Genomic DNA, 12377 nt, shown 5'->3' on the forward strand with positions numbered 1-12377 from the left:
TTTATTTATATCTTATTTATTTTGGGCTGCTTTGGGTCTTCATTGCTGCGCAGGCTTTCTCTAGTTGTGGCGAGCGGGGGCTACTCTTTGTTGCCATGTACATGCTTCTCATTGCGGTGGCTTCTCTAGTTGTGGAGCACGGGCTCTAGGTTCACAGGCTACAGTAGTTGTGGCGCGTGGGCTCAGTAGTTGTGGCTCGCGGGCTCTAGAGCGCAGGCTCAGTAGTTGTGGTGCATGGGCTTAGTTGCTCCACGGCATGTGGGATCTTCCCGGACCAGATATCGAACCTGTGTCCCCTGCATCAGCAGGTGGATTCTTAACCACTTCGCCAACAGGGAAGTCCCTGCATGCATTCTTTTTTTTTTTTTAATTAATTTATTTACTTATTTATTTATTTTTGGCTATATTGGGTCTTTTTTTTTTTTAATTTATTTAACTTTATTTATGGCTGTGTTGGGTCTTCATTGCTGCACGTGGGCTTTCTCTAGTTGCAGTGAGCGGGGGCTACTCTTCATTGCAGTGTGTGGGCTTCCCATTGAGGTGGCTTCTCTTGTTGCAGAGCATGGGCTCTAGGCGAGCGGGCTTCTGTAGTTGTGTCTCATGGCCTCTAGAGCACAGACAGTCTCAGTAGTTGTGGCTTACGGGCTTAGTTGATCCACGGCATGTGGGATCTTCCCGGACCAGGGCTTGAACCTGTGTCCCCTTCATTGGCAGATGGATTCTTAACCACTGCGTCACCAGGGAAGCCCCCCGCATGCATTCTTAACCACAACATTATAGTTGCAGTCGGCTAGAGAGAAATTGAGGTGTTAGAGTAGAGCAGTCAGATTAGAGAGGAAAGGGAGAGCAGACAGGAAGAGCCTGAGACTGTGGGGATGCGGGGAAGGGAGAAATTGGAAAGCTCCTGGCATGTGTAAAGTACTGATTAAGTTTTAATTTTAAAGCACACAAAATACCAACCCACGTCTAACTTGATTTTCCCCAATTTTACTTTTGAAAAGTCAACATATTTCTAAGCTGTGACTAAACCAACCCAGACCATTTTCTCACACAGTCCACTAGACAGGGTGGTATTAGCACATTGTGTCAGAAAGCCCCAAACTGGGAGTTGGAAGACTGGAGTTATAGCACTAACTCTGCTACTGATTTTGGTGTGACTTTGGGCAGATCCTTTTCCCTTTGGAGTTACACATACACACAACTGGTCCGTGTCATATGTTGGGAGGCTGGCCTCTGCTTCTACCAGGTCTCCTGACTGCAGTGGAGGAGCTGACTCAAGGTCAGAGAGGACGGTGTACGTACTCTCAGCTTCCTTCCGGAGCTGGCCGTTTGTGATGCTGAGAGATGCCTGCGGGATAGAAGCCTGCAAAGGAGCCAGGCTCTCAGTTTTAAATTCCTCTCAGCTTTTTCAAGAAGACCAAGAAGTTGCTTCAGAAAGAGCTATTTTTAGCAGCTCTAAATACCCAAAGATGTCCTCTATCCAGGATGCAGGGAAATATTTCACTCCTTTATTGGTTCTGAAAGCAATGTGGGTACTTGAAGCTTTCTTCCAAGCTCTTAGTGACTTCAGGGATCTTACTTAAGAACTGTTTGGCCCCGCAGAAGGCAGAGCCAATAGAGACTTGTTTTCAAAATCTGGAGACCAAAAGATGGGTCATATTAATGGTAATCTGACTTGAAAATGAAGGGAAAGGATAAACAGGATAACTAATATAGGTAAAAATGAAATACCTTCTCACAAAAAAATCTGTTTATCAGTCATTGTCATCTGTTGTCTCACTTGATTCCATAGCAGCATTGTAAAGTACAATTACTCCCATTTTGCATATGATGAACCTGGGGAAGGGGAGGGAAAAGGAATTTGAGTTTTCTGAACACCTGCCATGTTCCAGACACTATGCAAGTCTTGTCACAAATCTTAATTTTTTTTCCGTAATCTTGTGAGTTAGAGCTTCTTGCCTTCAGTTTTGCTCAGAGAGGTTAAATAACGTGTCCAAAGTTGCACAGCTAAAAAGCAGTGGAGCTCAGATTCAAAGCCAAGCTGTCTGCCCGCAGTCTGTGCCCCTTGTACAGCACCATGCTCTCCCAGAGGTCTCAGGGAATTAAATGCCTCTGCATTGGTCCTGGCCCTCTAGGACTTTAAACAGAGCTCTTCAGAGGCCAAAGATGATTGGTTTTGTCCCTGAACCTTTACCTCCTCTAGCACATAAAGCCTCTGTCATGTGTGAAGTCCCTTTGCAATGCTTGGGAGACTTGAAATTTATTCTTAGCATGGACAAGCAAAGAGCAGGAACTTGGACTTACATACTTCCAGGCAGCTTCTGGGTCAGCTGCCTGGAGGATGTCATGGCATCCAAGGACATACCCTTCCTCAATGAATGGGCTTTCCTGGATGGCAAGTCTGTCACCCTCTCCAGGGTAGAGGTACTTTGCACCCTTTGTGTTCACTGTTTCTTGCGTAGCCTGGGGGAAACTGCTTTTTTAAGACAAAGTTTGTTTTTGTAACTGCAATATGTACTACTTTGCACAGATTCTTAGTGGTAATTTCAACTAACATTTCTATCCAACAGAGTTTCAGTTCCTGCATTCAGCTTATGGTAGGAGAGCTATTTTTCCTCATCTGTATTATGGCCTATGAATGTGTTATCTCGTAACAAAAGTAGATCCCCTCTCCTTCCCTCCCCAAATCCCATCCCCTAGGCTTGGGCTCCCCCAGGTGGCTCAGCAGCAGTTCCTGAAGCATGCAGGAACATGTCTGATGGTGCAAAATCATGGGTTGGAGACACACACGAACCGTCCCCTAGGGCAGCAGTGAAGGATCATGGCACTAAAAGGCGTCTCTCCCCTTCCTCACCTCTGGGGTCCCATCTGACCGAGGTCGGAAACCTTTACCCTCACATGGCTGCTGAATTCAAACAAACAAGTGAACAAAAATTCCTGGGTCTCTATGGCTCCTCTGTTGGCTTTATGGCAGCCCCTGCGGAGGAGTACCTGGATTATGCCTGTAAGAATGCAAAACACCAGTCTGCCCCACGATCAGATTTTCCATCTCCATTGGCAGTCTCACATGTTTGAAGACCTGGTTAACTTTAGATACAATCTATTCCCTTAGCCCAGCGAGCTCTGGCTCATTTGGGGGGCATTTTCCTGGATGGTGAGAGGTGAGGGTCAAGTGTGCTAATAAGCCAGGGACCAGAGCTGGATTCTCTGGGCAGTGTGGACTCCAGGCCCAAGGCACCACGGGAACTTCTGGGCACCTGTGAGGGTCCCAGCAGTGTAACTTGACTAGGTCCTTTTTTGTCATAGACAGGAAGGGACCATAGGAGGGACTTGCTGCTTTCACCACCCTCACCTGGGCTGCTCAGGACAATGTTTTCGTAAAGTCTCTGCACACTTTCTCGACTTTTAACCTTGAATTATTTGGATGTTGAAAATTGAATTTGTGTGTGGCACATCTTTTAGGAGATGAGCTGTGAAAATCTCTTCTTGCTGCTGCTGTGGGCTGCGTGATCTTGGGCAATTTGCTAATGTCTCCAGGCCATAGATAAAGTGTTTTAGTCCAGATGATCTCTGAGGTCCCTTTAAATGCTAACAGGTTGCCCTCTTACAATCTTATTCTTTCAATTTTGCTAGTCACAGACCCATTTCTCTTATTGTTTATGAGGAGTCGTGTTTGTTTGCCTCAGGATATATGAACTTGAACAGAAGACTCCATATGAAGTGAGAGAAGCTCTCCTGCCTCCTCACCTCTCCTGTTATAGCATCTGAAATAGAAATACTAAAGTGTATGTATGGAGCTCTTCTCTTCACAAAATGTTCTGTCCCAGACCCTAAGCTGGCCCTTTGAAGATACAAAGTTCAGTAAGACAGGGTTCCTGTTTTCAAGGAGCTCAAAGTTTAGCGGGGGAGATGGACAAACTAGCAAGTACAAGGGCTTCTAAGAATCACAGGAACTGGGATAGTGAACCAAGTGGGATACATGAGGGGGCTGTGATCAAGAAGTGGGGAAAAGAAAGGACTTCATAATAGAGGTGAGTCTTCAGCTCCTGGTTGATGGATTAATAAATGTCTACCAGGTGGTATTTGGGGAAGGACATGCCAGGAAGAGTGAGCAGTGTGAGCAAAAATACAGAGGAGTGATGCTTCTTGGCATAGTCTGGGAATGGTGAACAGTTTGTGTGGCTGTCATGTAGGGTTTGAGAATGAGAACAGTGAGTCTAGAGAGATCACAGGACTAGATTACGAGGGGCCTTGAGTGCCACACGAGGAGTTAGGTAATGGAGAACCATGGAATGTTTTTAAGAAAGAAGTTTTTGTGATTAGGTCTTAGAAATATCACTCTGACTGCAGCTTGGAGATTGGAGTTGGCAGGTTTAAAAACAAACAGAACAGTGAGGAAGCAGTTGCAATAATTCAGGTAAGAGGTGATGAGAGCTTCCATTGGAGCTGTCCACACCTGTGGGGATGGAAGAGTAGACAGACACCAGAATTAGAAACTGTAAGACTGGCTGACACTTGATCTTTGATCCTCACGATCAATACTATGAAGCAATCAAGGAGTGGTTATTATTGCCATTTTATGAGACAACAGACCTGAAGTTTAGAAAGGTATAGTGACTTGCCCAAGGTCCCACAGCTAATAAGTGGCACAGCCCAGGCTAGAACTCAGATTTCCTGACTTACTACATTGTTCAGGATGATGGTCCCTTGCTGCCTCTCCTCCTTGTAAGTGTGCTTAACAGATTGTTCAAGTGTCAGAGGGCGTGAGGGCCCCGTGTCCAGCGATGTGAACAACCCAGCACTTGGACGTGGGCCGCATGCTGTGACTGGGCCGTGGCCCTTCACTGCCGTGGGTTCTCTCTCTCTCTTTTTTTAAATTGAGGAATAGTACATATACAGTACTACATAAAGTGCAAAAGTACGTAGTCTCAAACGTACACCTCAATAATATTTGACGTATATACACTTGTATTTATTCAAAATATAAACCGTTTCTAGGAGTTGGTACCTTTCATGGCACCCAAGAACAGGCATACCTGTCAGAGCAGCGTCCTCTATTACCATGCCTCTAAAAGCTTCAGTTGGATTGTCTTCATCCCACAGCTGAGCTCTGAATCACTACCAGCAGCAGAATGGGTTTCTTTAGAATTGTATGTGGACGTATAGCTAACTAATGAGGAAGTCAAGTCGACAGCTGTTATTTGTTGTTTTTTGTTTTCAGCCTTCATATTTGTCCAGTTATTTAAATTATTATATATTCATATATACAGAAAAATATAGAAAATATTAGTATTTGTTTTCTTTATAATGAAACCAGAAGAAAATACCCACTTCTTCAGGAACATGTATAGGTTAGCTCACTTGCTCAGTTGGGAAACACATAATCAAAGGCACGGTCGCACTTGCTTCTTTCCTGGTTAATCTGGAACATTGTTTTACTGTGTGTAATGCTGTCTTGTTCACTCTCTGGTTGGCGTGTGGCTGTGTTGCATCCCCAGCTAGACCATAAATACCTGGTGTGCAGTGACCATGACCCACGTGTGTTCCTGTCCACCGTGGCGCTCCCCTCAGTGCTGAGTGCAGTGTGGGCCTCAGTCACTCTTTGGTTAATTTTGATTTACTTACTTTAATTGTCACACAGTCCTTTAGGCTGTCAGACTTTTGGCTTATGATTAAAATTATGGTAAAGATGCACCACTTGGGTTAAAAACTGGACCAGAACAGGTCCTCCAAATTCTCAGCAGCCAAATTTAGGCCTCCTGCTCCCTGGTGGATTCCTGTGGCGTCTTGAGGGCCTGGGCTTGCTCTATCTGACTTCTCAGAGCTACATGTTTCACTTTTTAGGGAGTTGTTTTAGGTGGCCAGGGCTTTCCAGCCACGTGGAGTGGTAGATTCTAAATCTGGAGCTATCTTAATAAGATTTTTCAACACTAATTGGGTCCTTTATTAATTCCCACCACTCCACCCATCCCTGCCCCCTAGGAAAAGAAACCCATGATAATTGTTTAAATTGACTGCCCTCCTCCTGTGTTGTCTGCAGAGTCATGTTGTAATGTCCAGCAAAGGCCCTGGACTCTGCATTGGAATTCTGCTGGATCTCCATTTTCTTCTACCAGAATTCTCCTTTTAGTGTCACTTCCCTGCCCATGATTTCCTTCTCATTTCTCAGCATCTGCTGTATATATTGCGGGCCATTGATGCAAGCGCAGAGTCAGCCCAGAACAGCTATACTTCTATCCTTGGTTCAGCAAAAACAGTAGAGTCTTTGACCTCCTCCTCTGACCCCAGTACTTCCATGACTGAAGGAACCAGAGGCATTTCCTGTTACCTGGACAGGCAGAGGAGTTTATGGAGATCTCTCTGGAGGTGGATTATCCTTGTCCTGATGGAATGAGAGGGTATAGGCAAACTTGCTTCTCATACCGCCCTGTCTTACCTAGCCCCTTGTTAAAATGTTTCACGTATATCCAACTGTTGCCAATACTAATATACTTTAAAACACCCCATATCCATGTCTCCCAAGACCTCATCTGAGTGGAAAAGATACTGTTAAAATCATTCTTCAGCCACAAGTAGAAATTTGGGTCAAGAATATTTCTCCTCGGGAATTCCCTGGTGGTCCTGTGGTTAGGACTCCCCACTTTCACTGCCAAGGGCCTGTGTTCAATCCCTGGTCGGGGAACTTGGATCCCAAAAGCCGCGTGGTGTGGCCAAAAAAAAAAAAAAAATTTTTTTTCCCCTCTATTGTTTGAAAATATATCAAGGGAGATACCTAAAATGTTAGGCAATCCCTCCCCCCACCCCCTTTGAAACCCTATTTCCTCTCTCCTTCCCTACAGGACACATGAAGGTAAGTTTTTTGAGTCACTCCCCACTTCTATTCCATAGGAAACATCATCCTTCAAATTTCTCAAGCTGAGCTTTGAGTCAGCCTGGGAAGTCTCTGCAGATTTCTTTCAAACTGAGCCTCATCTCTATTTCACACCTACCCCAAGTTTGACATTTGCTTTCTAAGTGGCCCAAAAGATCATCTCTAATTCATGAGGCGATATCTCAGGTGGAGCACCAGTAACACCTCAGCAGGAGACATAAAAGGTGCAAGAGGTTTGTCTGGCCCTGGCTAGGTCTACAGGAGAAGAGGTTTGCAGGTAGTGTCCCGCTGGACAGCCTTGCCTTGTAAGCCACCAAAGCTCAGTCCCTTTAGAGGAAATGGCAGTCCAGCAAGGTTCATGTCATGTGGTTATTAGTATTTTGGGGTCGCTCTTTGAAAACAATTTGTTAAATACACCTCCAGATGAGATTTCAGGCATAAAAAGGGGTACTCAGTTGATCTGGCCCAGTACATAGTCAAAGGCTCTGAGTTGCTACACGTTAACGAGTGGGTGGCTAAGGAGTATCCCAGAGTCTTAGGCTAGAATGTCAGGCAGTAGAAGGCAGTATTCATAAGCATTTTCATGGGTTTGGTAGCGGGTAGAAAATCCTGACTCCCCTACTTAGTATAAGCTTAGGTCTTCTCAGTTTCAAATCGTTTAGAAGGTCACTTCAGCACTCCTCCCAACCACTCACCCATCTCAGAAAGCTGAACCATCCTGTGTGTCTGAACAGGGCCCCTTGGGTTATATGTTTCCGTCCAGCTCAAGATCCTTGCTTTTGTGTCTGTGATTGGTGGTGCCCACTTCTTATTTCTGCCTAATGCCATTCTTGTGTCTTCCCTTAAGCAACTCTGCTGATGAAACAGGCCTGGCCACAGAACTCGTCTTCCTGTGGCACTGAAGGCACCTTCCACCTCCCAGTGGACACCGGGACCGAGAACCGAACTTACCAAGCATCCTCTGCGGCTTTCAGTAAATACAGCCTGTCTCCTCCTTTCCTTGTTCCCCTTGGTTGGGACTGATTTGCCTCTTAGGAAGAAAGGAAAGGGAACTTTTAAAACTGACATTTATAGGATACTGTTTTAAGAGGTTCTCTCTCCTACCCACCAAAAAATTGGCCCTCCTCATATAGAAACGGTCATCCTCTTTGATCACACACCCTGCTTTGAGGAGACACAAAGCAGTGAGGGAGAGAGAAGGAAGTACTCACCTGGCCAATGAGTTTGATGAGGGAAGGACTGTTACTGCATTTCAAGGGAAGGACAGAGGGCACTTTAAAGTCTTGTGGACTTTTGGACAGAGGGGGTTCCTCCAACTAGCACAGGGTTTTTCAACCTCAGCACTGTGGACATGGGGAGCAGATAATTCTTGGTTGGGGGGGGGCTGTCCTGTGCATATCCCCAGGGGCAAAATTGCCCCCTGCTTGAGAAACACTGCCCTCGTGGAGGCTACACTGTGAGAGCAAGGTATGTGCAGGAAGTCCTCGTGAAGGTCGGAAACCATCTGGCCTGTCAGATTGGTCACTTCACTTGAGGCTCAGTAGAGTGACTGATGGTTTCACCTTCACATCTGATTTTTAACACAAAATGGCTCCACTGGGTAAAATGAGGACGAGTGTTTAGAAATGACTGAGTGGCATTTTGACTCTGTATGAGGAAAAGCTTCGTGCCTTGTTGCAGTTGTCCAAAAGAGGAGTGGCTGGCTTTGGATGTGGTGAGTGCCAGTCTCTTAAGTTGTGCCAGCAAGGGCTGCACAGGCCCTCGGAGGGATGTTGCAGACTAGGCCCGATGGTTTGGGGTTCAGTGAAGTGTTAATCTATTAAGTAAGTAAATTAGAAGAATACATTGTATTTAAATTTTTTCTTCAAAATGTTATTTTCTCCTTAGCTATCATTGCCCCTTCAGGTCAACATCAACTTACGTTTATACAACATAACTTTCACCTTTTGCAGAATATGTTTTCATGATCACCCTCTCATTTAATCTACACTGTAGTCCTATTTAGGTGGATTTTTATTCCAGTTTGAACGCTGAGGCTCAGAAAGGTAATATGCCCAATGCCATCCAACTGGTAAGCAGCACGACTAGAAAAGTGTATCACCCAAGTTAAGTTTCTATTACTGACTTTTTTCCTTGAGATTAATTTTACTCTTATTTAAGAGAGGGATGATAGCAGTAGGGAATTTTTCCAGGTACCTATGATATTATATATGTAAATGGGCATATACATGCATATTCGGTCTTATATCTGCACATATGGAGGTAGATGCATATAGACACACCTGCTGTAGTGTAGCAGAAAGAAGCCTGGAGTGGAAGACCAAAAGAGTTGGATTCTAGACTTGGTTCTGTGTAACCTTGGATAATTCATGTCTGTGCTTTGGACCTTGCTTTTTCCAAATGTAACATGAGTGGGTTGGACTAGGTCATCTTTAAGGTTCTCTCTAGCTATTAGGCTCCTGATTCTATCACCTTGGTGCTGTATACCCAATATCTTCCACTCTTTCAGGGGCCTCCTCTCTAGCTGCCCAGGCCAGTAGTTGGCCAACTAGCCTTTGTTCACACATCTCCAGGTATGGAGTATTCATTCCCTCCAGAAGCAACCCTTTCCACAATGAGAAAGTCTGAGTATTCGAAGGCCTTGCCTTCCACTATGTTGACATCTTCCTAAAGTTCCACTGAAAAGTCCAGTAGCTATATCCCACTGTCCTCTCACAGGCTATCACAGTCCCTAGAAAGGGCCAAGATGTGCTCTCTTTCTTATAATCCGTAAATAGAGGTGGGATTGACTGGTCCTCCCATGTCCCACCATCTTCGCAGCACACAGATTTTGTGGCTTCTAATACCACAGAAAACTCAGGGCACTTTGACAAATTCAATGTAATTTCACTAACACTTGCTAAGCCTGTTTGTAGTTAGGTCTCCCTTCTACTTATTCAGCACTCTCTTGTTCAGCTGCCAACAAGGAGACTGGGGGGTCAAGGCAAGAATCATACATAGAGCTTTGTCCAGACATATAAATCTGATAGTCAATAAACTGATCCGTCTAAAAGGCATCCTTGATATGAGGATCAATGTGTTTGAAGGTGGTAGGGGCTCTACAACTGAAAAAGATTTATGACAGTGCAGAAGGATTGAAGAGAGGGCTGAAAAAGTTTTATCTTGCTAATGTACACACTCTCTTTATTACCCTATTTGATGGAGTCTAAAATTATGGTTAGCAACCTGAGAGAAAGAATAGGGTACCATAAACAAAGCCTCTTTCATAAGTCAGGGCTGGGACTGCTAGTGATCAGATTCCTTTTTCCTTTCACAATATTGCCTTTAATGAAATGAAGACACAAAGGCCAATATACCAAATGTCCAAGATTGGACTACAGAGACGTATAATTTCAGAAATGAGCTCTGCCCAGGGCATGGTAAGCCCTGAACTCTGGGCCCAGCCCCGCACTGATTTGCTGTGCAGTTTTGGGAAAGTTGCTGCTCCCCTGGGCTCTAGGTTCTTCATCTGAATTGGAGAGGATTGAATTCAAGTCTCTAATGTCCTTAAGGTATAGCATTCCAAAGTCCTAATTCTGTAACCTTCAGACGGAGGTAGAACTCTTTTCAGGAGACCCAGGCCCTGAGTGAGTGAGTTGAATCTAAGTTCATTTGAGCAAAATCAGTGAGTTTCTGTTTTGACTTGGTTTTGTTTCATTTTTGTTTGCATCAAATCCAACAGCTTTTTTTTTTTTTTAACTTAGGTGCATAAAGTAATAAACCCTGAATTTTGTGATACCCAAGGTAGCCCAGGCTACAGCCCCAGGGGAATTTCCAGTGATCCTCAGGGGTATGGACAGGACCATCAGTCAGTTGTGGAATGTCCTCTGCAATGATTTTCTAATAGAAGTCCCACTGAAATACTCAGAACGTAGAATATCAGCACTAGAAAGGTCCTCTGATATTATCTAGTCCAGTGAAGGTATTCCTTGAGAGAAGAATTGACCTGAATCACTGACAGAGCCCAGGACTGGGACCACTGTAGTCAGAGGAGGGAACATTGAGTCCTGGGTCCTCGTGAGCCTTCGCTCATTTGCTCGCGTCTCATCTGTGAAACGTTTGCGTTGGTCTTGATGATCTCTAAGGTCTTTTCTAGCTCTGCAGTTCTGCTTCTCCCTTCTCAACCTGTCTGGACAAATAGGCAAGGCCTTCTTCTCCAGCATCATCTTTTCGGCCACCCAGTGTGTTTTGGCTACTGATTAGTATTTTGAGTTTGTGTGTGTCTCATTTCATAACATGAAGAAAGGATACATTTGTAGACAAGGTTATTCTTGGATGTGGAAACCAAATTCTACTGCAGTCTCTTGGAACCTTTTGATTTTCCTCAGAGGGATAATCTCAACACTTTGTTAGATGGTTGTCCTTGTGACGGAGAGGGTTAGTGCAGGCTTCCTCAGAGGATAAAACTTCAGCACACATTCTCTGGCAGCATAAAGGAAAGTCACCAGCACTGTTGGCCTGTTATCTTTAAAGAATCTTAAAATCATGGCATTTTAAACCATCAAATTTTAGAATCTTAGAATCCTGGAGTCTGTGTTCCAAGCTGGATCACACCATAAAAGTCATACTAGTTTAACCTCCTATGTACTGTCATCTTTCAGACCAGTCTCTGCTTGTATACCCCCTAGAACAGGAAGCTTACTATCTCTCTATACAGTGAAAGAGAAAAGAATAATAGCTAACCTTTATGAACTGCTTTTAATGTGTCAGGCATTCTTTTAAGGGCTTTGCACTTATTAGTTAATGTATTCATCACAGTAACCCTACGAAGTAAGTGCTATTATTATCCCCATTTTATAGATGAGGAGACAGATGTATTCTACAGCTGTTAAGTAGGAGGGCTGGGGTTTGGACCCAGGCAGTCAGTCTGGCTCCAGACTACTTATAATCACAACCCCGTGCTGTGTAGCTTTCAGAGACAGGCATCTTAGGATTCAGGGGTGTCCTGCCCTCCTGCATGGAAGAGAGGTGCTCTCCACTCTGGCAGGACTCCCCATAACCTGTTTTATTCCTTTAAATCAGAAGTTAGCAGGCTTTTCCTGTAAAGGCCAGATAATAAATATCTTAGGCTTTTGGGGCCTTATGATGTCTGCCATAACTACCATTCTACCAGTAAAGCAGCCATAGTCAGTATGTAAATGAATGGGCATGGCTGTGTTACAGTAAAATTTGATTTACCAAAACAAGCTACAGTCACACACAAAATTGTAGTTTGCATGTTTTAAATGTGAATAGGATGAATAAAAGATCCTGTGGTAAAACAAATTTGGAAATAGTCTCCTGCATATCCCTATCTTGGAGATTCACAGTTCATCCTATCATTTTAAAACTTCTCAGTGTCATGGAATAAAACCTATTTTCTCTCTTATTTTATATTTCTCCTCCTCCTCCCCCTCTTCCCCCTTCCCTCCCACCTTCTCCTTGTCCTTTTTTTTTTGGCGGGGGGGGGGGGGGGGGGGCAAAATAA

The 12377-nt window shown here is 44.4% G+C and overlaps 1 protein-coding gene and 1 long non-coding RNA gene across 3 annotated transcripts in view; one reads left to right on the forward strand and one right to left on the reverse strand.

Annotated features, from left to right (window-relative positions):
• The window catches only part of FAM168A (family with sequence similarity 168 member A), a 183919-nt gene that overhangs the window by 165546 nt on the left and 5996 nt on the right, over positions 1-12377 (forward strand). The window contains exon 4 of one of the 2 annotated variants that reach the window (XM_024761982.1): positions 7719-7844. The exons of the other annotated variant lie outside the window; for it this stretch is intronic. Coding sequence (XP_024617750.1) covers positions 7719-7844 — 126 coding nt within the window. The remainder of the gene's footprint in view (positions 1-7718; positions 7845-12377) is intronic. 2 annotated transcript variants of the gene reach the window in all.
• Positions 630-12333, reverse strand: LOC112411090 (uncharacterized). The gene is made up of 3 exons (XR_003005566.1): positions 7823-12333; positions 1732-1836; positions 630-790 (listed from the first exon to the last, which is right to left on the reverse strand). It is a non-coding gene; the product is annotated as an uncharacterized LOC112411090 (long non-coding RNA).

The sequence above is a fragment of the Neophocaena asiaeorientalis genome, unplaced genomic scaffold (assembly GCF_003031525.2).
Source record: "Neophocaena asiaeorientalis asiaeorientalis breed wild unplaced genomic scaffold, Neophocaena_asiaeorientalis_V1.1 scaffold263, whole genome shotgun sequence".
NCBI classification, from domain to species: domain Eukaryota; kingdom Metazoa; phylum Chordata; class Mammalia; order Artiodactyla; family Phocoenidae; genus Neophocaena; species Neophocaena asiaeorientalis.